At 36.4% G+C, this 26,647-nt stretch overlaps 1 protein-coding gene across 6 annotated transcripts in view; it reads left to right on the plus strand.

Annotated features, from left to right (window-relative positions):
- The window catches only part of auts2a (activator of transcription and developmental regulator AUTS2 a), a 466,844-nt gene that overhangs the window by 31,572 nt on the left and 408,625 nt on the right, over positions 1–26,647 (plus strand). For 4 of the 6 annotated variants that reach the window (XM_051120207.1, XM_051120209.1, XM_051120206.1 and 1 more), the window contains exons 1-2: positions 7,345–7,641; positions 9,320–10,012. In XM_051120207.1, the coding sequence (XP_050976164.1) occupies positions 9,740–10,012 (273 nt within the window). In that variant the 5' untranslated portion in view covers positions 7,345–7,641; positions 9,320–9,739. Of the gene's footprint in view, positions 1–7,344; positions 7,642–9,319; positions 10,013–26,647 lie in introns of those variants that run through there. The other 2 variants (XM_051120204.1, XM_051120205.1) reach the window with 2 other exon arrangements.

The raw sequence follows: 26,647 nt of genomic DNA on the forward strand, positions 1-26,647 counted from the left end.
GACGGAAACGAGACGGTAACAAAACAAAAACTATAATGAAAATCTATCTACATTTTCATCAATGAATAAAAACGTTAGGGAACGGTGAAAATGTTAGAGAGGGACGATTTGGGAAGAGATTCATTTAGAACGAATCTGCTGCATGGTTAGCAGGTTAGACGCATACATTTGAACTGTATCATAGCCTATTGATCTGTCTTGCGAGACATAAGCTGGCATACATTTGCTGCAAGTCTCATAAAACGTTCAAAAATGTTATTATATGGAAGTAAGAGAAGAGCAGACATACGGATAAATTTGATGACGCAAAAGAGAACTTAATTCAGTCTGAATTTTCTGAGCGCAGACACCGAAGCAGCGCCTCTCACACAACACAAGAGCACTCTTTCGTGTCGCATGAACAGAGAAATACACACAAAATTATGTTGAATTGTCCGTTTTTTTAAAGAGTGAACGCACTCGGTTCCGTCTTAGGTGAACGTAAACAGTTGGGAGAATATCAGATGTGTATCAGTACATTGCATTCAGTTTTAAAAAGATAGTAGCTTAACTTAGTTGGCATTGTCTGTGGCATTGATGTTAATCGAGCAGCAAGAGAAAGACAGAAAATCACTCACTGCTCTTGACTGAATCACTTTAGTAGCCCTAATAAAGATTAAAGGAGAAGTCCACTTCCAAACCAAAGATTTACATATAATGTACTCACCCCCTTGTCATCCAAGATGTTCATGTCTTTCTTTCTTCAGTCGTAAAGAAATTGTTTTTTGAGGAAAACATTTCAGCGTTTGTCTCCATGTAGTGGACTTCTGTGGTGCCCCCCGAGTTTGAACTTCCAAAATGCAGTTTAAATGCGGCTTCAAACAATCCCAAATGCGGTTGTAAACGATCCCAGCCGAGGAAGAAGGGTCTTATCTGGCGAAACGATAAAATAATACAATTTATATACTTTTTAATGTCAAACGCTCGTCTTGTCTTACTCTGCCTGGACTGTTTTTGTTTCAGTTCATGACAGTTAGGGTATGTTGAAAAACTCCCATCTCATGTTCTCCCTCAACTTCAGAATCATCCTATATTGCTATTTTTGTTAAGGGTGTTTGATCTTCTTTGCATGTTCACTTTGCAAAGACTTGGTCGGTACTTCTGCAGCGATGTAGGGTGATTTTGAAATGATTTTTGAAGTTGAGAGAGAAAATACGATGGGAGTTTTTCGACCTAACTGTCTTTAGCCAGAATACCCAAAGTTCAGGCAGAGCAAGACAAGACGAGTGTTTGAGATTAAAAAGTATTTAAATTGTATTTTTTAAAATGAAAATAACCGATCGTTTCATTAGATAAGACTCTTTTTCCTCGGCTGGGATCGTTTTCAACCGCATTTGGGATCGTTTGAAGCCGCATTTAAACTGCATTTTAGAAGTTTAAACTCGGGGCACCATACCAGTCCATTATATGGAGAATAATCCTGAAATGTTTTCCTCTAAAAACATTTCTTTAAAACTGACGAAAGAAAGACATGAACATCTTGGATGACAAGGGGGTGAGTACGTTATCTGTAAATTTTTGTTCTGGATGTGGACTTCTCCTTTAATCTAAATTTATTTATATTAATAAATATGTCTGCTTGAAAGAATGAAGAATGTGGTGAACAAGTTGTTATAAAGAATGCCTAATTAGCCTATATTAGCACTGGCATTTCACTGAAAAGAAGACCATGTTTGTATTTCTTAATGAGAAGTGGTTTTATTTAATGTTGCGTGTCATAGCAGTACCTTAATATCAAACCTAAACAAACCTGTGGTCATTTTAAAGAAATTCTTAATAAATGCATTACCTTAACTAAACCCATTCGATTTTTTTTGCCAACTAAATAAACTGGAGATTTAGTTGACTAAAATCTTATAATATTTAGTCAACTAAAACTAGAGTAAAACTAACATAATTCAGATGGTTAAAATATGACTAAAACATTTTAAGACATTTAGTGAAAAAACTTTGCTGTCAAAATTAACGCTGATCTATACCTTAGATGGTCTGTGGATGAGTATATTTTCAGTCTGAAAAGCAGACAGTTCTTTAAAGTTGACAGTTGTTAGTGAGCAGCTGGCCTTGGATGTTTTAAATGGTCAATCAGATGTAAATAACTGTGTATTATGAACTGTACTTCCTGTGTCATATAAATATGAGGAAATGTTAACAGTGCTGAAGCATCATTGTTACACTGTTTGCACACTGGTAATTGTCCATAGGGGCTGGAGAATAAAATAACTTCTCTTTCACATATACTTGTTACACTCTGCAGTTGTTAAGACTGCATTAGGGTTAAAAATAAACAAGCTTTTCGAAGGCAAGCACATCTGCCACTATATATAAACATACGTTAACAGTGTATATATATGTGTGATCTTCCGAGTTTGTTAGCAGTGCTGGAAGATAAGCCTGTGTGTTTGTGATATGTCTCAAAATAGGAAAAATATAGTAGCATATATATATATGTGTATATATATATATATATAATGAAGAGTTCAGATGCAAAACCAGCTAAAAGCCATCTCGGTCAAAAATGAGATAATGATACTGAGTGAATGCTCTCGACACATATTATACGTCCATCAAATACTTTTTCTTCAAACTCGCTAAAATACCCAGTCAGAAGTACCAGTACTTACATAGAAACCTATGTGTCTGAGCCTGATCAAAATGCATTTTTTAAAGAAAGACGTCAGATGGATTTAGCTGGTTTTGCATCTGAACTCTTCATATGTATATGTGATACTGCAATATTACACAGTATATAATTCTAAGAAATTAGTGTAGAATCATGACTTTTTATAAAGCAAACCTTTTATAATAGAGATTCAAATCCACATTCTATAACCTAATGCTGATGGAATCAATATATTAAACTATTAGAAATGGATTCATATCTGAAATATAACACAGTATGGTTTCCTTTCATCATCTGCTTTTTTCATTAGCCTATTTAGAGTGTTTTACCGAGTAATTAAAAGCTCACAAACGGACGACAAAATCAGTCCCGCCCATCTGGTGTCAAGGAGACAGCTGTTACATCCCTTCTCTCCCGGGGAGCAGATAGAAGAGCTCGCTCTGTTATTTCAGACAACATCGATAAAAACACTATGGATACACAGCATGCAAATCGTTACAGTGACTCTCGATCGGGTGCCAGAAAGAATGAAAAATCTTTATAGCTAATGAAAGTGCAAATGAGGCATTTGGTTAATGATGGGGTGAGGACAATATTGGCCTGATTGCACAAAAATGAATTAAGTAATGCGTGTTATGCTCTGAGACAATTGTTGCTTTAAAAATCAATTTTATAGGGATGCTGTGATTTTAAGTAGAAACGTTCTTTTCTTCTCTTCTCGCACACATTTACTTGATACAGTCCCATTATTATTCTTGTGTATTGGTCTATTAATCACAAGCAGCGGAGTGTAGAGACATGGAACTATATGCTATATAAATATACCCGGTATTGTACCGTCCCACTCTTTAGAACACACTGTATTAGTGGAATAAATTCCCAGGACTGCAGGACCTCCAGTAGAAAATCCATATTTTGATGCTTGACAGTTTACATGGTGGAAAGTGTTGCAGAGTCATACTTGCTTGATGCATCGCATTGTGCTCTTTTTAAAGAGGCGTGAATGTGGCGTGAATAAATTGTTGTGTGTTTTCTATCAGGATGCATAAAAGGGGAGTGAGTGTGAGATGGATTAAACACATCAAGTGGGTGATAACACTCATGCTAAGATGAATAACTCCTTATAAACAGAGAATTTCTTACTGTGCTTTAAACAGGGTTTCTGCGTGTCTTAAAGTCTTAATTTGACCTTTAACAATTTAAGGCCTTACAAAGGTCTTAAATTCATTCATTAAATGTTGCAAGCATTCCCTCAGTAACAAATTTCTGCAGTGTACAGCTGTAAATCAAGATGCATTTACTTGAAAATGAATGCAAAATGAAGAAATTAAGTATTGTTTTCTGAGAAAATAAATAAAATTGAGAAAAATGAACAAATATCTGTCAAGAGGTATGAATATTTGCCTTTGAATTAAGTTGATTTTGAGCACGTCGGCACGTATTTGTTCTCGTTTTAATCATAAACTGACGTAATTTCGATTAATTTCAGAGAAAACAAGACTTCTTATGTCAAGTTTATTTTCATTTAAAAAATTGTACTGGTAAATGAGACAAAAATAATTACTCTGGTGTTTGCTAGCAGAGGTATTCAAGCTTTAAGCTATTTTTTTTTTTGCAAATTAAATTAAAAATGGAGATTTGTAAGAACTTGTTTTCTCAAACTTTAAAGTGTTGCTAAAACCTCATTGTGTGCTCCCTAGACATTTACATTTAGATAAAATATTGATGTTTATTCCTTAAATTTCTTTTACTTGATCTTAAAGGTCTGAAATTTACCCTGCAGAAACCAGACTAAATCACATATCAAAACTGCTGTTTTTCAACATTTTGCCTTGGATATCAAAGTCTGCTGTGCCTCTCTTGAGTGCACAAACATTTTGAATAAGTAAAGTTGGGCTCTGGTTTCAGTGTGGTTTGATAGCAGGGGTGCGTAAGGTCACCACAGGGTTGGCCTAAAGGGAAAACCTCTTCATGTTACATACCAAGAGCAATAAAACCTAGTATAAAAGAATGACAAATGACAAAGAACATCTGACTCTAAATATGCAAGCTTGAATGATGTGTTTAAAGGCTTAATTGATTGTACATTTTGCCTAATAGCAGTTACTAATTGCCAAATAACTAGTGTTAGAGGCATACTGTAGAAAGTCATGCACAGCCTGAGGGCAGTACAGGAATAGATGCACAAAATGAAAATGTTAAAGGGGAACAAGTGTTTGATTATGCGACGACTTGTTTTATGCATTTCATACTATGATGAAACACCTTGATATGCATTGTGCCACATGCCATGGTTGAAAAGAAACGAATGCTGCTTTTGAGCTGGATCAGCGTTCTGGTTGAAAATCCTTGCGATGCCAAATGAAGATTTAATAGCCTGTGCAATTACTAAGTCTGATTAGCAGCCAGTGAGTTTAGACGCTGTAAATTTCAGGATTGTTTTCACTAATTCATTGGCGCTGATGAGGCCTGAATCAACACAATGTGGTTGGACAGATGGAAGAACCTAAAGGGACAATAGGCCTTATAAACTACAAAACAGGCTGAGAGATTTCTTTAGAAGTCAAATTATTTTCTTTCTAACATGATTACGTGTCAAGAAACTGTTTTGGATTGTCTATTCAGTGATTTGGTGTGTTCAAAGTATATTGGATTTTTGTCATGTTATATTGTAAATCTAGAAACAACTGTGTTGGTATTTAGAGAATGTTCCCTGCTGTACGTTTTAAAAGCATCAACTTAAATGCACTGAATTGGTTCACGTTCAAAGCATCAAGCAAGTAATAATACAATATGCAATGATTAGCCTTGTCATAATCAGTTTGAAAGGCAGTGGGAATGAATGTTATGTTAATGGACATTAAGCGGGACAAAACATGCTGGTCTGGATATTTGCATTAATTTATTGCTTGTTTTTTTTTTTATTAGTGCATTGTAATATTTCTCTAGCAGTGTAGAATTCTATATAATTTCTATCTAATTAGGTTCATCAGGTATTGAAATTAAGGTTTGTTTGATGCACTTCAATATATTCTTGCTTTTGCGACATTAGCGACAGGCAATGTGGCTTGAACCTAAAGGGACAATAGGCTTTATAAACTACAAATAGGCTGCAAGATTTATTTATACGTCAAATTATTTTCTTTTTAACATGACGACATGTCAAGAAACTGTGTTGGTTTGTCTATGGGGTGATTCTGTGTTCAAAGTGTATTGGATTTCTGTCATGTTAGAGTAAATCTAGAAGCAACTGTGTTGGTATTTAGAGAATGTTCCCTGCTGCAAGTTTTAAAAGCATCAACTCAAATGCATTAAATTGGCTCACATTTAAAGCATCAAGCAAGTAATAATACAATATGCAATGATTAGCATTGTCATAATCAGTGTGAAAGGCAGTGGGAATGAATGTCGTCTTAAAGGACATTAAGTGGGACAAAACATGTCTGTTAAGAGCTAGTCTGGATATTTGCATTAATTTATATATATTTCTTTGTATAAGTGCATTGTAATTCTCCAGCAATGTAGAACAATATAAAATTGACAATTTTTATATTTAATAATGTTCGTCAGGTATCGAAATTAAGGTCTGACGCAGTTCAAACTATCCTTGCTTTGGTGCCATTAGCGACAAGTAAGGTGGCTTGAACCTAAAGGTACAACAGGCCTTATAAACCACAAATAGTCTGCAAGATTTCTTTACACGTCAAATTATTTTCTTTTTAACATGACGACATGTCAAGAAACTGTTTTGGATTGTCTACGCAGTGATTCGGTGTTCAAAGTGTTTTGGATTTTTGTCATGTTAGTGTATTGTAAATCTAAAAGCAACTGTTTTATTATTTTGGGAATGTCCCCTGCTGCAAGTTTTAAAAGTGTTAACTCAAATGCACTGAATTGGTTCAGTAAGTGCAATATGGTTTGCATTGTTATAATCTGTGCAAAAGGCAGTGTCCAGGGAATGAATAGTATGTTGAACGAATTTGTGATTAGTATCCTGTAATGTTTTTCTAGTAGTGTAGAATTTACATACAATTTCATATCTTGTCAGTAATTTTGGGGGAAGTCAGTTTAAGGTTCGTCTGACCCAACTCAAACTATCCTTGTTTTGATGCCATTAGCGACAGGTAAGGTGGCTTTTTAAACATGCAAACATTTATTTATTGTTGTGGTAAAATATGAATATAGCGCACTGTTATGACCGTACGTCGATTTTAATGTAACTTATGGAAACGCAAAGCTCAAATGGCGTACGTTATGGTTGCCCCCTCAGGTAAACAAATGTAAATACTTTCCTACAATTCAACTTTTGTGGTCTCTTAAACGTTTGTTTAACGTTCTTTATAGTATGTGTGTAATCAATACTGTATTAAAACGTCTTAAGACGTACTTCTGTTGTATTTAACGGTCAAACCCCTAATTCGCGCCTTCATTGAAGGCATCAATCAAGTAATCGGTGCCATACAGAATAGGATTATTTGATAATCAGCGCAGACGGTAGTGTAATGGAAAATGATGGTATGGTGAAGTACATATAGAGTGTCTGATAATATATAGTAACTAAAAGGAATATCTCATGCATTTAAACCGAGTCTTCTGTATAGAAAGCAGAGCACTATATGCGCTGAGGAAGCGGATCGCCTGTAAAGCGGCACTGCGGCAGTACTGTATCAATGCGCCCGGTCCCCGCTCGCTCCGGGATCCTGAAGCACGGACTCGCGGAGAGGAGCAGCGTCGCTTCCTTGCAGGATTTATTTGTTTGTGGAAAAATTTCTCTTTTGTTTTCCGTTCTAGAGCAGCGCGCTTTCCGAATGCCGACGACTCGCTCGGACGACCCTCCTCCACTCGCCAGGCTTTGCATGTGTTGCTTTTGTCCTGCAGGAGAGAAGGCAGGCTTTGTGTTTTGGTGGATCTAGAGCTGAAGGAGGCAGTGCCAGGCGCTGCTGCTGCTGCTGCTGCTGCTGTGGGCTGGACCGGCCACGGTGCGTGAGATTTACTGACGGAGAGAGAAAGAGAGAGAGAGAGAGACAAAAAGGACTCATGGAAGACAGCGAGAGTGAAGGGAGGGCTGGCAGGGAGTGTAAATACATTAAAACCATTTATATATTTGGGGTGTGTGTGTGTATGTGTGTGCGCGCGCGGAGTGCCAGCACAGGGCATCATCAGGTTAAAGGGATATGTGGTTGAGAATGGCTTTGTAATAATAGCCCACCTGGACTGTTGGTCATTGCTGTTGGTTAAATGTTTCTGGAATGCATAATTTAGTCGACAAAGTCAGATTGCAATGCTGATATCTAGCGGGTAGTTAGTGGTGGATTTTGAAAGCAGATGAAGGTTGGTGACTGGTGAAGTTTAAGTTGACGGGTGTCTATGATGTCATACTGTAGCTGCTGTAGATGTTCATGTCATCTTGAGAAGTTCACGTTGATGCTTGATTATGATGTCTGTGTGTACACTTAAACTTACATTTATGGCTAGTTGTGATATAGTGACATGTTCATGTCATCAGATGATGTTTAACTTGATGCTTGATTTTGATATCATAATGTAGTTGAGGATTGTGATGTCAGTGATGCTACCGTAGTAAAAAGTGGACATTTTTGGCTGCTTGTCATCATAATGTAGGTGTTCATGTCATTTAATGATGTTTAAGTTAATGCTTGATTATGATATTAGTGATTTAGTAAAGTTGATGGGTGATTATGATGTCGTAATGTAGATGCTGTATATGTTAATGTGATTTAATTTGAAGCTGATAGCTGATGATGATGTCACTTCATGTCATTTGTGAATTTGAAGATGATCATGATGTCATAATGCAGCTATTGTAAATGTTCTTGCCAGATTTTTGTCTTGTATTTAAATTTCAGTCACAGACTGGAGATGATTTTGCTAAAAACTTATTAAAAAATTACTGACAATTATGTTGAGCAATGTCTTTTTACTTTGGAGTTAATGAAAATAATGCCTAGCATGAACTGTTTAGCTTGCTATTCAGATAAATGCCTAAGTGTGGCAGATTAAACAAGTTGTAGTGAGTTTTATCTATAGTTTGATGACATTGAGAAATAATCAGGAGTGCTTTGTACAGATTATCTGAATGATTGTGGCTGTACATTGATGTAACTGTGTACAGAAGGTTATTGGAAGTCAGCCATAAATGTTCTCTCAGTGTAATCAGCTGAACTAAAATTTGCTGTGAGAAAATGACATTTTTTTCCCTTGATCCACAGCTCTGTTAAGAAAAATGAATAATTTTCCCCCTCCTGTCTCCGGTTATAGCAGTCTCAGAATAATGACAGTGTGCAGGAGGAGAAATATAAGCTCTTGAATATGTAATACGGGAGATCTAGACCCAGCTCTGTAAATGGCTCATTATATGATGTATTTAATCTGCTGGAACACATTCTGAATAATTTCCTACCATAAATTTTGTTTTCTTTCAAGAAACTCTAAGATCTGGGAAGAAGGGAATGTGAACCATTGTGGAATTAGATCAAAAGGAAGGCGTCTTAAGATGATCTGATGATGTGTTGTGAAAAAGCTTTATTTAAATATGCCTGCATGATATATTCCTATGTATAGTTAAGGGCGGGGATTCTGGGAAGGAGCTCAGAGAGAACATTTCAAACGTCTGCTCTCTATCTCTTTGACTTGCAGGATGGGAAGGTGTCAGACTGCACTTAAACAGAGTGTTGGGTCCGTGAGGACAGCCATGAGGAGACCTGTTACAGCTCCGTTGGAAGACGCTTCAAGTGATCTGCCAGTTTGTTTCTCTTAAACGTAGGCTGAATTTGGAAGATTGGATACTTTCCAGTTTGGCAACCCTGAGCAGGATTCGATTTGGGATTTCTGTGCTTGTGGATATATATGCGTTCATCCTTCTGGAATCTCACGTGCGTATCGCACTCCGAGCAAAGTCGCATAACATCAGCTGCTTTCGGAATTTGGATAATTGCACGCCCCTCACTGGAGTACAGTTATTGAGCTTTCCATTACAGGTCTTTGTTGGGAATCGTTCTGCATCCACCTGTGAGAGCCTCCTAACGGGAAGTGTTCGGTTGAGTGTCAGCTGGTGAAATGGATGGCCCGCGGTGCAGCGGGATCCGGAAAAAGCGGAAGTCTCGGTCGGTGCGAGACCGGGAGCGCGTGTCTAACGGGATCAGGAATAACCATGTCCGGGGCGCCGTGCTTCGATTCTCCTCGGATTCCGAGAGGGAAAACAGCACCAACCCCACCTCTTCCTCACGTCCCAGGCCACCGAGGAGGAAGAGGAAAGAGTCTACCTCTGCCGAGGAGGACATCATTGACGGATTCTCAATTTCGGGATTTATGACGCTGGAAGCTCTTGAGGTAAGAGACTGGGTTGCTGCGGCCTGTGTGTGAATGTGTTTTTTTACTGCTGTTTTTTGGAAGTGCTTGTTTGGTTTGGCTGTGAAAAGCTCAGTGGCGGCATAATGACTGGTTTATTATTGTCTGTAGACTGCTTCTTTCTGGACTCTAATTGCCTGGGTCTGTTTGCACAGTATTGAATTTTCTGTTGTTCTTCTGTGAGTGTGTTTGTGATTCAAGTAGATGTGGCTTTATAAGTCGTTTTCCTGCCAAAGATGTAAAGTGTGTCCGAATGTGCTTGCTTATACACTATTCTGTGCCATTTAGTAGTGTTCATACTGAAAATTCCAGCATGAAGTGCACTTCATATTCCCGGAAGATGCACTTATTTAATTGAAAAAAAAAAACGAAGTGTGGAATGTTGGACACTTCAGGCACTCATCTGCAGCTTTCCTTATGTGGTAGAATAAAAGGAGGTTTGGACTCCAGTGATAAAATAAGCTTATGAAATTCGTACACTAGACAGTTGAGTGTCTAGTGTGTAATTTGGTAGACAACCACAACTGTGGATTTTCGATGTGATGTGGTACTTCTTAAAGATTCTGTTTTGAAAAGGTTGATGAATTATTTTAGATTGAAAGGCTTGAATACTAACAATCTATTATAGATATATAGAAATCATTATATGTGACCCTGGACCACAAAACCAATCATAAGTAGCATAAGTATATTTGTAGCAATAGCCAACAATACATTGTATAGGTCAGAATTATTGATTTTTTTTTTATTTTTTATGCCAAGAATCATGAAGATATAAGTAACGATCTTGTTCCATGAAGATATTTTGTAAATTTCCTACCGTAAATATATCAGAACTTTACTTTTGATTAGCAATATGCATTGCTAAGAACTTCATTTGGACAACTTTAAAGAAGATTTTCTCAATATTTTTTTTTTTTTTTTGCACCCTCAGATTCCAGATTTTTTTAAATTAGTTGTATCTTGGATAAATATTTTCCTATTCTAACAAACCATACATCAGTGGAAATCTTATTTATTCAGCTTTCAGATGGTGTATAAAACTTAATTAAAATAAATTGACCCTTATGAATGGTTTTGTAGTCCAAGGTCACATATATAGAAATGATGTTAATGTAGCTGCTGAAAACGTTTATGTCATTTGGTGCAGTTGAAGATGGATGATCATAATGGCGTACTGTATCTACTGTAGATGTTTAGCTTACAGATTTCAGATTTTATTTTGATAAGAATGATAATTTTGCTAAAAAAAGCTTCAGTAGTTTAAAAACCAACTTAAACACAACGTGAGCAAAGCCTCGTCTCATTTTGAAATAAAAATCTAAAAATAATACCTGCGGTTGACAATAATTTCAGCTGATCTAGGTTTAAAGTTTAACTGTACTTCTGTAAAAATCACTTGTGCATTGTTCTCATTTTGACTACAGAATTATATGTAAGTGTATACCACCGACTTGGTATGTAATTATATGTAGGAATTCCTAAATGGCTGGAAGTGAAATTTCAAACTTCAGATGTTTGAAATAAGGGTTGGATGTACCAGCCAAGTTAGCTACAGCTTAGGCATTTAGAGCTCTAACTCATTTTGACAGCCTCCTTACTGAAACTAAACAAGCTGCTTTGGTCTGTTACATATAATCTAGGCAGATTGATCAAATGTACTATGCGGATGTTTATTATTGTTCTGTTTATTAGTAAAACCGCTGTATGTGTTTAAGGCTGTATACAGCCTTCGAGTGGAGTTAGAAATATAGTTATTATGTGTTACATGCACATAAATGATAATGTGAAATCATTTTTACCAGTGGGAGTTTTGTATAATTGTATAATTATACCTGTTTTGATATTGGAAAGGTTGAGTTTTTTCTTTGTCCTGTTAGCAAATAGCTTTCTTCAGGTGTAATATACATATCTGGAGGTATAACTCTCTGTATTGTTATTTAATTGTTAAATTAATAATATTTTGTAAATAAAAACTAATCCAGATATATAAATACATCATAGATTGGTTATTCAGGTGTATTCACTTGTAGTTAAATATTTTTTTTGGTGCCGTCATTCACTGTTACTTCAATATTGCGTTTCTGACTTTGATGTGTCATATCGTAGGTGCTTCCCAGGAGCACTTGAAGGCAGCATTGGCCTTCGCCATTGTTTCATTTGTCAGTCTTGACAGGACATCTGTAGAGTGTCATCCTGACTTTCAGCATTGCTCTTGCTGTTGAAAGCCCAACAGTGTGACACGACAAAGCTTTGCACGCTTTACCCTCACATCCCCTACAGATGCTGTTGCATTGTGTTGGATGTTTCTACAGTAATCTGTGAAAGGAGCCCGTCAGCAGCTTACGCTGTCACGCTAACGCTCTGAACCGCAGGCGCAGTTCTCCAGGGGTGACATCCCCATTCACTGCTCTTCACTGTTCTGGGATCTGTGACTCATAGCCGTCCCCTCCATGCTCTCTCGTCTTGCTCCATTTAGAACCCTACAGAGCAGGAGATCCTATTCTAGATCAGCTACATTCTCATTCATGCAGCTGAGATGAACTTAGGACTTAATGAACCATTTCATCTAGCCAAAACAAACGTTAGTTGGTCTATTATAAGTGTTTTAAGAATCTACTATTTTAACATTGTAATAATTAAAATATATTATTACTTTTTATTGTGTGTGTGTTTTTTTTTTTTTTTTTTTATTTAGTTGTGCTTTTTATGTTGTTGTGTTTTCGCTATTTGCTTTAGTTACAATGTTTATTTTTTGTGTTTTTTGTTGTAGTTTTTTTTTGTTTCATTTTGTGTCTTTTTTTTGTTTTAGTTGTTTTCTGTGTTGTGGTGCGTTTTGTTTTTGTGGGGTTTTTTTAGTTTTAGTTGTGTTTTTTTGCTTTGTGGTGTTTTTTGTGTGTTGTGTTTTTGTTTTGTGGTGTTTTTTGTTTTAGTTGTTTTTTTGTTTAGTTGTAGTTACGTTCTTTGTTGTGTTTTGCTGTTTTGTTTAGTTTTTTTTTTTTTTTTTTTTGAGGTGTTTTTTGTTTTGTGTTGTGGTTTTTTTTTTTTTTTTTTTTTTTAGTAGTGTTTTTGTTTTGTGTTGTATTTTTTATTATTTTAGTTTTAGTTGTTTCTTTTTGGTTTTGTTTTGAGGTTTTTTTTTTTTTTTTTTTTTTTTTAGTTTTTGGTTGTTTTTGTTTCGTGTTGTTTTTTTTTTGTTTAATTTTAGTTGTTTTGTGTTTTTTTTTTTAGTTTTAGTTGTTATTTTTGTGTCTTGTTTTGTTTGGTGTTTTTTAGTTTGTTTTTTATGTTGTTGTGTTTTGGTGTTTTTTTTGTTTCAAGGTGTTTTTTGTTTTGTATTGTGGTGTTTTTTGTGTTGAGGTGTTTTGAGTTGTGGTGTTTCTTTTTGTTTAGTTTTAGTTGTGTTTTTGTTTTGTGTTGTGGTGTTTGTTATTTGTGTTGTGGTGTTTTTTGTTTGTGGTTTTTTTTTTGTTTAGTGTTAGTTGTGCTTTTTGTTTCAAGTTTTTTTTTCTTTTGTTTTGTAGTGTTTTTTTGTTTAGCTTTTGGTTGTTTTTTTATTGTGGTGTTTATTGCTTAGTTTTAAGTTTGTTTTGTGTTGGTGTCTTGTTTTGTGTTGTGGTATTTCTTTGTTTTGTGTTAGGGTGTTTTTTTGTTTTGTGATGGTGTCTTGTTTTGTATTAAGATGATTTTTGTTTTGTATTGTGGTGTGTTTTTTTCTGTGTTGGTGTTTTTTTGTTTTGTTTTGTGGTGTTTTTTTGTTTAGGTTTAGTTGTGTTTTTTGTTTTGTATGTGGTGTTTAATGTAGTTTTTTGGCTTGTTTTTTGCCATTATTATTAATTTGAATATAGAAAAGTTTTGGAGATGACAAAAGCTGGAGTCACTTTTTCTGCATAAATAGCAGAGGTAAACATATCAGCGCAAACCACTTTGCCACAGCTCCAACTTTACTGCATTTATTTTTTCACATGAATTTACATCCATTTTACACTGCTGACTTGCTGTTGTGATTTTGGTCCATAAATGTAGCAGTGTTTGTTTGTCCATACGGATCAAGGTTTACAATACATCAAAGCCGTCTTACTTTTTATCCAATACACCTATTCTCCCTTTATCCAATTTCCTTTAAACGGTTTCTCTCTCTCTCTCTACCTCACCACCTCACCATTTCTATTTCTTGTCCTTCTTTTACAACAATCCCTTGATGGTTTCAATTTGAGAAGGAATTTGTCCTCAATTTGCCAGGAGGTGCTTGAAGAATTCGTACAGGTATTCCCAAATGACACATTGAAATCAAACTCGTTCCACTCCAGTGGACAGACTCGCTCATATAGAAGTGAGCCATCAGCAGCGGGTGTTTATTAATGCTGCTTAGTGCTGGAACGACAGGCCTGAGAGGCAGTGTGTTACACCACTTTGAGAAATTACTAAATCATCAGGCCCAGGCCGCCTCGACAAACCTCCTCCCCCTTGGTCCCTGAGCACAAAGTTGCCACGTAATCGTTTCACCCTCCTCCCCCTTGCCCGCCCCTGCATCCCCAATTCAATATTACTTAATGCCTGCACCACTGGTGCCCTTAAACCACTTTATGTGATCATTGTGTTGTAAAGCTCCGAGCTCATTTGATTGAGAACAGCAGTCACTCTGCGCGCGTTCCCCACTCCATTGATCCACTCATAAGAAAATGGTTAAGTCAATGTAAATAATACTAATGTGCTAGCACGTGCCTGGCACAAAAACAAAGCCTTTGTTCATCAGAAAGGGTTTTCTTTTTCAGCCGACATTCAAAATGGCTTTTCAGATCTTAATGCGAACAAATCAAGTGTTTCTTTTTTTGTCTTCGACGCCATTATGTTCTCTTCTTTAGCTGAGTTGATGAGTCTAAGTGGCATGTTAATGATTTCAGACTGCACTTTTATCATTTATAAATATTTACACAGCCTGCAATAACTCAAATGCAGCGATGGGGGGGAAAAAATAATGTCAGTTTTGACATCAGATTAGCATTTCAGAAAGAGACAGGAAAAAGACAGAGCGGAGACCCATCATGTCAGGCAGTGGATGGTTGAAAGAGGAAATTAGGTCATGGCCGGAGGAGGGGTTGGCACGGGGCCTAGAGGGGCACATCTTTCGTCTGTAATCGCCTAATGCCACAGCAAGACAAAAAGCACCCTGACAACTTGTAATTCATTTGATACGTGAATGAACTCAGTGTTATGCATTCACGAAGGGTTACGAACAGGCACAGCGTGTTTAGTTGCATTAGTGTGAGTCGTTTTCATAATGTAAATTGTTGTAGATAAAAGTCATTAAATGAATATTCAGGATTAAGTACCAGCTAAACTGAAATTATAAAAAAAAAAATATATAATAATTTTGTTCTTTTTTATTTAACCAACAGTGAAAATTCTGTCATTAATTACCCACCCTCATGTCATTTCAAACCCGTAAGACCTGTGTTTATTTTCAGAACAAATATTAAGATATTTTTGATTAAATCCGAGAGCGTATTGACCCTGTGTAGACAGCAACACACCTGACACGTTCAAGACCCAGAAAGGTAGTAAGGACATGGTTAAAATAGTCCTTGTGACATCAGTAATATTCCATCAAGCTGAAGGGTGTAAACAGTAAGGGAAATAAACCTACAAATGTCTTACTTATAGTTGTCTTTGCAAATTAGACTGGGATTGCAGGAAGTGTGTTAACATCCGAAAAATTACACACTTCAGCTTTGAACACTTCTCTCTGACAGTGTGCGTGTAAATCGTCTGGTATTTATGAGGAAATGCGCAAAGTGTTTATTTTGTCTTCGGTGATGTAATCGTGTCAAATGCGCTCTGACAGAAATGTCTTCTTGGCAGAATTGTGAGACAGGCTATAGATTTTCTGAGCTGTAGATGTCTCTTTGCTGTTTAGCAGACAAATCGAAAGATGGTGAGAGAGACAGATAGAGAAAGGGTGAGGAATTGATTACACTCTTCATTGAGAAGAATATTGTTGCACTGAATCTATTGACGTTGCACGTGTGCCTAGTTAAAAGCACACGTGTATGTAATCTGTCAATAATTATGTCGGAAAAAAGAGCGAACACTCAGCTTGTGAAACATAAAAAACCAAATGTCCTTAGTATTGAAAAATCGCTGGTGATTTTTATGCTCTGAATATTTCAATGCATGACAATTGTCGCTTTTTTTAAGCAGTCAATTAATTTCCTCCCTAACAGTGCTTATATCTACTCATGGCAGTGACAGCTGATATTCATTTAGACCTCATTTGAAGCTGTCACAATATGATGTGTAATATGCATTAATATTGTGCTGTAGGAGCCATGACTGACACATCAAATATACCGTCCTGTCACTCCAAGGCATGCTAAACGCAGCCGATGGATCGTTCTGTAGTTACGCTTAGATTCCTACTTAAATCGTGTCCCTTTTGGATCATAAATGTATAGCAATGCTTTTGCTATTGTTGGGTAATAATGCATGATATGGGATTGAAATTGAAGCTACTGAGCAAAAAGAGTGCATCATTTATTTAAGATACAAAACATGCCGAGAGCAATTCAAGTTCAGCTAAATGTGGAGTTAAGGCTGGCTCTTGTTTATACCGAGCTGATGATGGTCAAGCATGTCATATGGTAATATCTACCTTATTGTGCAATGCAGAAGTTATTCTTTGTGAATGTGTAAACTTTACGATTCATTGGCTGCTGTGTAAATACAGTTGAGGTCAAAAGTTTACATAGACCTTGTAGAATCTGCAAAATGTTAATTATTTTAACAAAATAAGAGGGCTCATACTTTTTTTTAAATTTAGTACTGACCCGAATAGATATTTCACATAAAAGAGAAAATAATAGTTGAATTTATAAGAATGACCCTGTTCAAAAGAAGGAAAAACAATGCATTAAGAGCCAGAGGGTGAAAACTTTTGAACAGAACGAAGATGTGTACATTTTTCTTATTTCGCCTAAATATCAGACTTTTTCCAAGTACTGACCTTCAGAAGCTACAGAAAATGTTTCCCAGAATACAAAGTAAGGTAAATTTACCCTGATCTTCAAATTCAAAAAGTTTTCACCCACTGGCTCTTAAAGCGTAATTTTTCCTTCTGGAGCATCAGTGAATGTTTGAACCTTCTGTAATAGTTGCATTTGAGTCTCTCAGTTGTCCTCAGTTTGAAAAGATGGATCTCAAAATCATACAGTCATTTTTGGAAAGGGTTCAAATACACAAAAATGCTGAAAAACTGAAGAATTTATGGGACCTTAAGGATTTTTCTGAAGAAAAGCAGTTAAACTGTTCAGGGCAAACAAGGCACTCATGAACAACTATCACTAAAAAGAAAAAAAAATCAATCAATATTAAGAATCAAGTGTATGTAAACTTTTGAACAGGGTCATTTTTTTATAAATTCAACTATTATTTTCTCTTGTGAACTATGTGTAAATGTCCTTTATTTGAAATGTTTTATTCAGGTTAGTACTAAATAAAGAAAAATAACATGCATTTTGTGTGATCCATCTTATTTTGGTAAAATAATTAACATTTTGCAGATTCTGCAAGGTGTATGTGAACTTTTGACCTCAACTTGTAACTAGAAGAATAACGAACTGCAGTTAACGGCTATTTACACTACAAAAACTGATGGTTGTGTTGTTTGTAGAGCTCAATATATCATCTAAAGCTAATGCGCAGGTGTCTACAATTAAACTAAATATCAAGCTAACATCAATACTAAATAATCTTTGCCCAGCAGGATTTGTCTGCTTACTGCATGATAAAAATCGTTGGAAATAGCTCATTAATTAGCAGTGTTGTTCGAACGTGTTTTCTCTCATTTTGGCTCCATTAAAAGCAATCATCCAATCACTGACAATATTAGCCATGACCTGACATTTATTTGATCTTTAGAGGCATTTCGAAAGGAAAATTACACTGTGTACTTGTTAAAGGAGAAACGAAAAACAAAGATGTGCTCGGTTGTGACAGGTAATTGGTTAAAAGGTGCGACAAGTACAGGTGTGACGAAGGTTAATTGTTGTAAGAGCTTTAATTTGGTGCTGGTGCAAGGCAGGACGCATGAATATCCATTCGTACATGCAGACAAACATATGTAAATCATCAATTTGTGGTCGTATCCAGGTGCCATGACACACATGCACTTTAAGCAGCAGCTGTGGTAATAGCCAGGGTGTTGCAGGGGGGCTGTTAACCACAGTAAATGTTTGCTCTCATGTTTAAATGGTGTGGCAAGAATATCATTAATGACCCTGTGAGAGTGTGCGGAGGGGATAGTATGCTCTGCGTATGTGTGTGTGCGTGTGGAGTGTGAGAGAAAGAGTCAGCATTCCCTCCAAACATCTGTTCACTGATATGCACTGATGCTTTCGTAGCTTTTAATTAAAAACGACAAAAACGGTTAAGATGTTAACAGTTTTGAATTTAAATGGCGTGTATGAGCCTATGCAGACAAGTGCAGTGTCTCTGTATTCACCTATGTGTGTAAAATTGGTTTCAGAACTACAAAAAATTATTTTCGTGCAAACTTGACTCTCTTGTAATGGGAAATTGAATTGAAGGACACCTTGTAATTTATTTTTCGTTATCCTCAGTGGTCTCAGGTGGGCATACGCCATTCACGGTTAGTGAGGACTCAGAGCTTAAAACAGACTATCATACACAATCTCCATTTATCAGTGAAATCAGTGAGAGATTTTTGATAGACCGCTGTGGATCTCTGCTTGGTTTTTCCTCCTGATCAAGGTTTGACTCTTTGCTTTTCTGTTTCTAGATGTTCTTTACCTCAGTGACCTTCTTAAATGAAGCGTTGAGAACAAATTTGTCTCACTGGCTGCTGTAGTGATTGTTAAAAAAGCTGTGCTTCTGAGAAAGAAAACTTGCTTACTAGAGTTTACCCAGCATTTTCTTCCTTTTTTCTAACACAGGGTCACTGTATACTGAAATGTAAGGCTTAAAGGAAGTTTAATACATGCAAGTTAAACTTGTTTCGCAGCATTAGTGGCATATGCTTATTCTATATTTGTTTTGAAACCCCTAAAGTTATTTTGTTTTCTTTGCATGCAAAAAGTATTCTTGTAGCTTCATAAATTTACGGTCTATTTTAACAATGTCCTTACTACTTTTCTGGACCTTGAACATGTTAATTGCTTTGCTGGGTCAGAAAGCTCTCAGATTTCATCAAAAATATCTTAATTTGTGTTCCGAAGATGAATGATGCACTTGTGCTTCTAACTTAAAAAAAAAAAAATAGGAGCACGGTCAAAATTTCAGGAGCACCTTCTAATCAACAATCAAAAAATCTGATCAAAAATTAGCCTTCCCATTACGAGGTGATATTTGACTCCTTAAAGTGATTTACAGGAGAATTTAGTTTTTACCTTTGTAATGGCATTTTTCTAACTTTATTAAAAGTATGTCATCTCTTATGTCAAATATTAAAAAAATATATATATTTGATACGCTTTTTAAAATGTTTAATTAAAACAAAGTAGTGACAAGTAGAATAAGAATAAGTTACCAATCAAATAAAATCAGTATTAACAAATTAATTTGTATTACAGAGGTGGAACAGAAATACACAAAAGTGACTTGTAGGTGTATTTTTAGATGTTTAATGAGATTCAGAGGTGGCATGAGTGCAATCAAATTCATAAATTCGTGTTATATAGTATTTTGAATATAGAAATATAAAAAATATAAAATTAAAATATTTTAATATTAAAATATTAAAAAGATACTTTAAAAAAGAAACTAAAACCGCCAGTAGGTGGTGGCAAGTCACTGATTTAATTACTGAATCATTCATTCATTTAATTTGTTGGAACGGCTGATTCATTCAGGAGTAAAGCAAGTGACTCTCTTTATGAATGGGAAATAGAATCATTGACTCACTAGATTCTTTTAAAAATGCACGTTTATTTATAAAAGAAACAAGGCTGTGTTTAAATGGAGATGCGCAGCAGCTCAGTTGTGATTTGTTTCACGCTATTTCTGTTGAAATAGTGTTTTTATTTCAGGCAGTAGTGTTTTAGTCAGACAGTGTAAGTCACTGAATATTAACTGTTTATTTAAACTGTTGTATTAAATCAATATCTCATTTACAAACTCATTAAAAGCTGTCACTCATCTTAGTTCATCGCAAACTCACAAAGTTCCATTATAATCACAAAGCTCTCTACACTGCACAATGAATCTCTTTATTTACACTCTCTCTACACTTTGTTTATGAAAGGATTCGTAAGATATGTCTGAGATACATAACTCAACATTGCAAAATGCGTAGAAACCTTTGAAGCTCCCCTCAGCGCAAACACAAATGCGCTGATCGGGTCAGTCGCACGGGTGCTCCTAAATATTTTTCATAGTTGCACGTAGTTTTCAGTTGCAAATGAGACTGAAATGGTCGCACTGTAGAGCCCTGCTATCCCTTAAACTTGTATACTAAACATGGAACTATTCCTTTAAGGTTAGAAATTCTTTCTTCCAAAATGAACTGTTGTACTAGTAATGCTTGCCTTAACAGAGACACTCTCAGAGAGAGCTCTCTGCTTTTTGTGTAGATGTAAATAATGTATCAAATAGCAGTGTTAAGTGTTGCCTGAAGTCTATCCCATATGCTTCTAGGTGTAGCTGTAAAAACGCTAGTCTGCAAAGAGAAGATATGCTGCGCGAACTCGCACCGCTAATGCTTAGGCAAATTACATTTTTATTCAAATGCAACTGGCTTGCCTGAGTAGGTTTATAATAATACATCTGGCATGTCTGTGAGTTAGTATCTGGTGGGATACCACTCATTCATTATCTCTGTTCTCTCGTGTGGGGGAATGGGAAAAAAAAGGCAAATGTTTGCAAAAGCTAAATTGAAAATGGCAACTGCTGAGAACAGCCCTCCATTCATTTTCTCTTTCTTGTCGACAGCAGGGTCGTGAGAGGTTGAAGGCTCACGGAGACCTTGATGAAGTTGAAACTTCTAGCTCTCCACCTGCCAACACCTGGCAGCAAGTGATCTCATTGCATTTCCAAAGCAGCTTCGTGCTGGAGATGGTGTCAGAGCCCTCTACGTTTTCTCATACCCTTCCTCTCACACGTTTCTAACTCTGCTTCACACGCACACACCCAAAAGCAACTTGATCTTTCTTTGTGCGAGACAAAGTCAGGTCGAGACAGGACAAGTGGAGGTGAGCAGAGCTGCTTTCTCTCCTCCTAAAGGCTTAAATGTCCTTCTAGTGGGTCATTCTATAAAACAGGTGCCCATGAGACAGTTTGATTGAAGTGATTTTTTTCAAAGTAAATAATAGAACAACTTTTATTAATTAGAATTTAAAGCCATAGTTCACCCAAATATGAAAATTCTGTTATTAATTACTCACTTTACATTCCTCTGCTCGTAAACAAGGTGCAGTAGTACTCATTAATGGTGGCAGACGGTGACACAGAATTGGTCAATAAAGTTATTTTTGTTTTCTTTGCACATAAAATGTATTCTCACAGCTTTGTAAAATTACGGTTGAACCACTGATGTCACATGGATTATTTTGACAATGTCCTTACTATCTTTCTGGGCCTTGAACGAGTCAGTTGTGTCGCTGTCTATGCAGGTTCAGAAAGCTCTCAGATTTCAGCAAAAATATCTTAATTTGTGTTCCGAAGATGAATGAAGGTCTTACAGGTTTGGAACGACATGAGGGTGAGTAATTTATGACAGAATTCTCAGTTTTGGGTAAAGTATAAAACATTTCAGTGTTCATTGTTTACTATATAAAATTATGGTACCAGAGTTGACATTTTAAGATTGTCCTTATTGACAAACCAGAAACAAACAAAAAAGTGAAATGAGACTGACTAGTCCTTGAAGTGTTCACTAATGTCAGTTCTTTATGCCTTATGGACTTTCTTATTGCTTTAAAAAGAGAAAATATTTGCAAGGGATAGTTCAAAGTTTAAACAGACCATGTTTTTTTGTTCCATTGTGCTGTACACATCTCAAGACCTTGAGGTTTTATTTATTTTTACCGTTTTATGCCTTTAAGTAGAACAGCAGGTGGAAATAAAGCGAAGTGGGCGAGAAAGAAAGGGGGATGGGATTCATGAAAGGTCCACTCGACCTCGGGATGCTCGAAGGGCATTGGCGCTGACAGACCTTTTGTTTTTTTTTTGTTTGTTTTTTTACCTATTTCATTGCCTATGTCTTGATTTTTAAAGAATACATTAACAATCTAAAATATAAATGTAAATATAAATAAATAACAAAAAGATTGCTTTTATTTGCACATAGGGCTAATTTGAATTTCATGTTTTTCCACAGTTTTATTTTTTAGAAATTAAGTGATCTCAATTTCGAATAGAAATATTACCAAACATTAGAATTAGATGCTTGACAATATGCCAATAATAGAAAAGAACGATCCAACCGCTTGTCTACGCACTTGATTAACCGCTTACATGTGACATGCTCATATTGCTAAGCGCCATTCACACAGAGATGCAACGTGGGCAGTGGAATAGGAAAAACATGCTAGAAGATGAGAGTGAACTTCTTTTAACTTGAGCGCCAAGTTTTTAGAATGCCGTTTCATGCATGAGATGCTGCAAGAGACGCGAGTGCAACAGTCAAATGCGTCCGTGTCTAAATAGAAAAAAACAACAGAAAAGCAGCGCAGTCAAATAAAAAAAACCTGTGAAGAACTACTACTGTATGTCTGATATTTCATGTTTGCATCATGCTGACAGGCTGAAAGCTGAAATTTTAACATTTATAGTTAATAATAGTCCACTGGTGTTATACCTTCAGTCATTTTGAATTTGAATTACCTTGACTTTTGAGTTTTTTTTTTTTTTTTTAAACATTTTTATCGTATTATTTCTTAACTATACTATGTATAAGACAAGTTCATGCATGTTTTCTGCCAAGATATTAAAGTGATTTGTTTAACATTTACATGTTGACAACTAAATGTGTAGTGGAATAGAATACTTGGAATAGAATTTCTTTAACTAGGGGCTTAATAAAGAAAAAGTTACTTGAATCATGGTGTAGTTACATTTTTAAGTTGACTGCTTAAAAATCATTTAAAAAAATGAAAAAGTCAGATGTTCCAAAAAAAAAAAAAAAAAAAAAAAAAAAAAATTTGAGTTTTTGCCATATCGCCCAGCCCTATTCGTACATCTTGTTTTTTTTAAGTTTATATTTTCTAATAAAGCAAGGGAAGTTGGGAAGGAAAAGCAAAATGGATTTTCGTTGTGTTTAGGTTGGTCTAATGTAACATAGTAAAAGGTGGCATTAGCTATAAAGTAATTCTAAAAGTAATTTTTACAGTGATTTATATGAGGGTCACAAACGGCACCCTGTTTTGTAGAATGAATGTCCCACATTGTAATTTCCTTCTTTTGGACTGTATGTTGTTGTTGGCCAAGATAGAGCTGTTTTTTCCCCCTACACGCCATATGCAGGGACGCCGTTTGGCTTGATTTTATATCCTGTAGCTATTCATCAAGATCTTACAACCACATAGTTTGTGTTCCTTAAAGTGCCATTAAACCGTGAATCTCATTTCAATGTGTGTCAGTGTCTGAGTTCATTAAGGCTTTAAGGAAAAAAACAGTTTTATGAACTCTTTATCAAAAAGTGATGTTTACCTGCCTCTAATAAATAATTATTATAGGTATCCCAGAATGTATGATTTTAATGTACCTTGCAGTGCAGATTTAGGTGTATGGACCCAAATTGTAACTGTTTGCATTGGCTCCGTTGACTGGGAAAATGCATGATTGTAATCAAGTAGCCCAGATGTTAGATTTACATTCACAGTCTATTGGTTTTGCTATGCTTATGACACTTGAAATGGTGCGGGACAAGATACGTGCTGAAGTTTACGATTAGGAGTTCAAATCCGTAAACTTAAGTATAAGCAATAGAAATTCCCTAAGAAACTAAACCTATAGAGACACATTGTTTTCTTTGCCAAGTGTGAACGCATTTCAATCTGAAGTGAATTCAGATTATGTGAAGAATTTGTGGCTAAGTTGGTGGTTTCCACCTCCTATTTTTAAGGTAACAAAACTTAAGCCTGTAAATGCCGAGTTAACTCATACACATGCCAAGTAATTGTTTTGGTTGTGGCTGTTGGAGCGAGAGGAGAATGTGTTGTTTCATTCCAGGTCTCTTCTGTTTATCCTGAAGTGACTGATTGGGTGTGTGCGAAACAGCTTGCTGGTCAACGGAAGTGTTTGGGGTCAAATGTGGGCCCAGCCGATGTCTGAAGACACAGGAGGACAATACAAGGGCATGTATTCACAGATAGGGCTCTGGTAGTTCATTTGGACATTATACATGCATTATAGAAATGCACTTTAGGTAAAATACAGTAGTATTCATGTGAACTTGGTGACACGTGCTACACTTTTCAAAATAAAGGTTCCAAAAGTGGTGTTTGAAGTGATGTCATAGTGAAACCATTTTGGGTTCCTTAAAGAACATTCCAGTGAACAGTTCTAATCTGTAATCTGAACCTTTTTCTGCCAATGAAGAACCTTTATTTTTAAGAGTCTGTTTAAAATAAAACAACTTTGATTGAGCTACTGATACTGTAGTCTTCATCTCATGTAAATGTACATGGTTTTAACGAGGACAGAATTACAGAGTGCGAGTTTTAAAATCTTCCACTGGTGCTTCCTTCAAAAAAATGCAAATCTAGTCAAGATCTTGCTTGGCAGAGGTCTCACCGGAGCTTCTTTTTGGACAGCAAAAACCCTTCTGCCAAAATCACCGCTGTGAACAAGTTAGCTGCCGTTTCTGCGTCTGTTTTCTCGGACTCATTTCTGAATTAGTGTTTTGCATTTAGCCTCCTGTTTGTACCCGACCCTTGCTGTTCAATGCATAACAGCCATCCTGCTTAAATGCCATATTTGTGGCTGCTGAATTATGCATGAGGAGCAGTTTAGAGGCCTAGTGAGTTTGTGCTTGGTGGGAGAGTAATGAGGAAGCCTTGTTTCTAATGGCAGGATTTGGCTTGGCAAGATGTTTTATGTGCTAATTGAGAACTGAGGAACATTTTGGAGTCATTTTAGATGACAGAAGTGATGTAGTGTTGTGACTAGAGATATGCGCATGTGTGAGTGTGATTTTAGTGTGTGACTGAGAAAATAAAAGAAGCCTGAAACATAATTGAATGTTTTAAGGAGTATTCATTAGAAGACCATTTTGCAAAGTTTATCCAACATCTCTTCATCATAATAGTCAACACTTTTTATATTACAGACTCTCCTATTAACAAACCTCACTTAGGGTTCGAGCTAGATTTACAGTGGGTCAAATCTAGTGCATATTGCATTGGATAAGCAACTGTTTTGTTGTCCTGATCATCCTAATCAAGCTTTATCCAAATCGCATGTCATGGTTTTCTTCTGTATTTGCTTATTTTGGCACACACACGATTTCCCACTCCATTGTTTGGGTGTTTACTCCACTGAAATCTCATAAGTGATTTTTTTTTTTTTTTCTACCGTGTCACAACATGCCATGCTTGCCTGCAGGCTGTCTGTCTGTTAGCAGACCCTCTGCTTTGGAGCGCCGGAGCTCGTCCCTGACCTTCTGCTGGCTCTCGGTGGTGTTTTCAGTCCAGAATGATGTAGATCAAATGGTATAAAATTATTATTATTATTATTATATTTTTTCTAACGTAGTGAACAACAAGGAAAGTAGTCCTTGTTCGATCTAGTGTTCTATGCATCCACTTATGACCATACAAACTGCTAATGCATACTTTTGTACAGTTGGATTGGATACAGTTTGATATGTTTATAAGAGGATTGCTTGTGCTTTTGGATGGCTGTTGAATGCAGGTCATTTGAGTGTGTGGGTAAGAGGGCTGTCGAGGAGACATTTAAGACTACTGTGCTCAGAGTTCAAGAGATGAGGTCCACTGTCATTCAGAGACACACAAACTCTCTCTGTTTCTGGTGTATGGCTCCCTGCAAACAGCCTTATTTGTTCCATCAGATCTGTTTTTTCCTTTCCGGCTTGAGTTCAGCCCTCTGTAGGAGGAAGAGTTTGCAGTGTGAGGTCAAATGTATCTAGCTGAGGTTAAGGCCTGCGCTGATCATAAGGAGTTATTTTCAGCTGTCTCTGTTACAGCAATCTACACTGGATTCACAAGCTATTATCTGCCTGATGTGGGTAGATACCATACAATTGTTGCTTTTAGACCAATGTTGGACAGACTTCTTCCTGAGGACAATATATCGGTAGTGTTTCCTCTAGGGTGGCAAGGGAGGCGCTGTCTCCTCAAAATATTGGATGAGAAAAAAATGCAAATATTACAAAATTAAATCAAAAAGTGTATAAATCACTTTTTCTAAAGAAACATTGTCCAACATTGAAAACCAGTTGGTAAAGTTACAGCGGGAGTCCACGTCTCTCTCGCCTCCCTTAAACTACTGAGTTTTAACAGACGTGCAGTGAGTTTGGTGGGGGGGTAATTGAGAATAAATGGAGGAAGGTCATGTGAGAAGATATAATTGGGTGTGACTGGTTATGTTGGACTGTGATTGGTTCATGTGATAAATCCCGCCTCTTGTGTTAGTGCATGTTCC

The sequence above is a fragment of the Labeo rohita genome, chromosome 10 (genome assembly GCF_022985175.1).
Source record: "Labeo rohita strain BAU-BD-2019 chromosome 10, IGBB_LRoh.1.0, whole genome shotgun sequence".
NCBI lineage: Eukaryota > Metazoa > Chordata > Actinopteri > Cypriniformes > Cyprinidae > Labeo > Labeo rohita.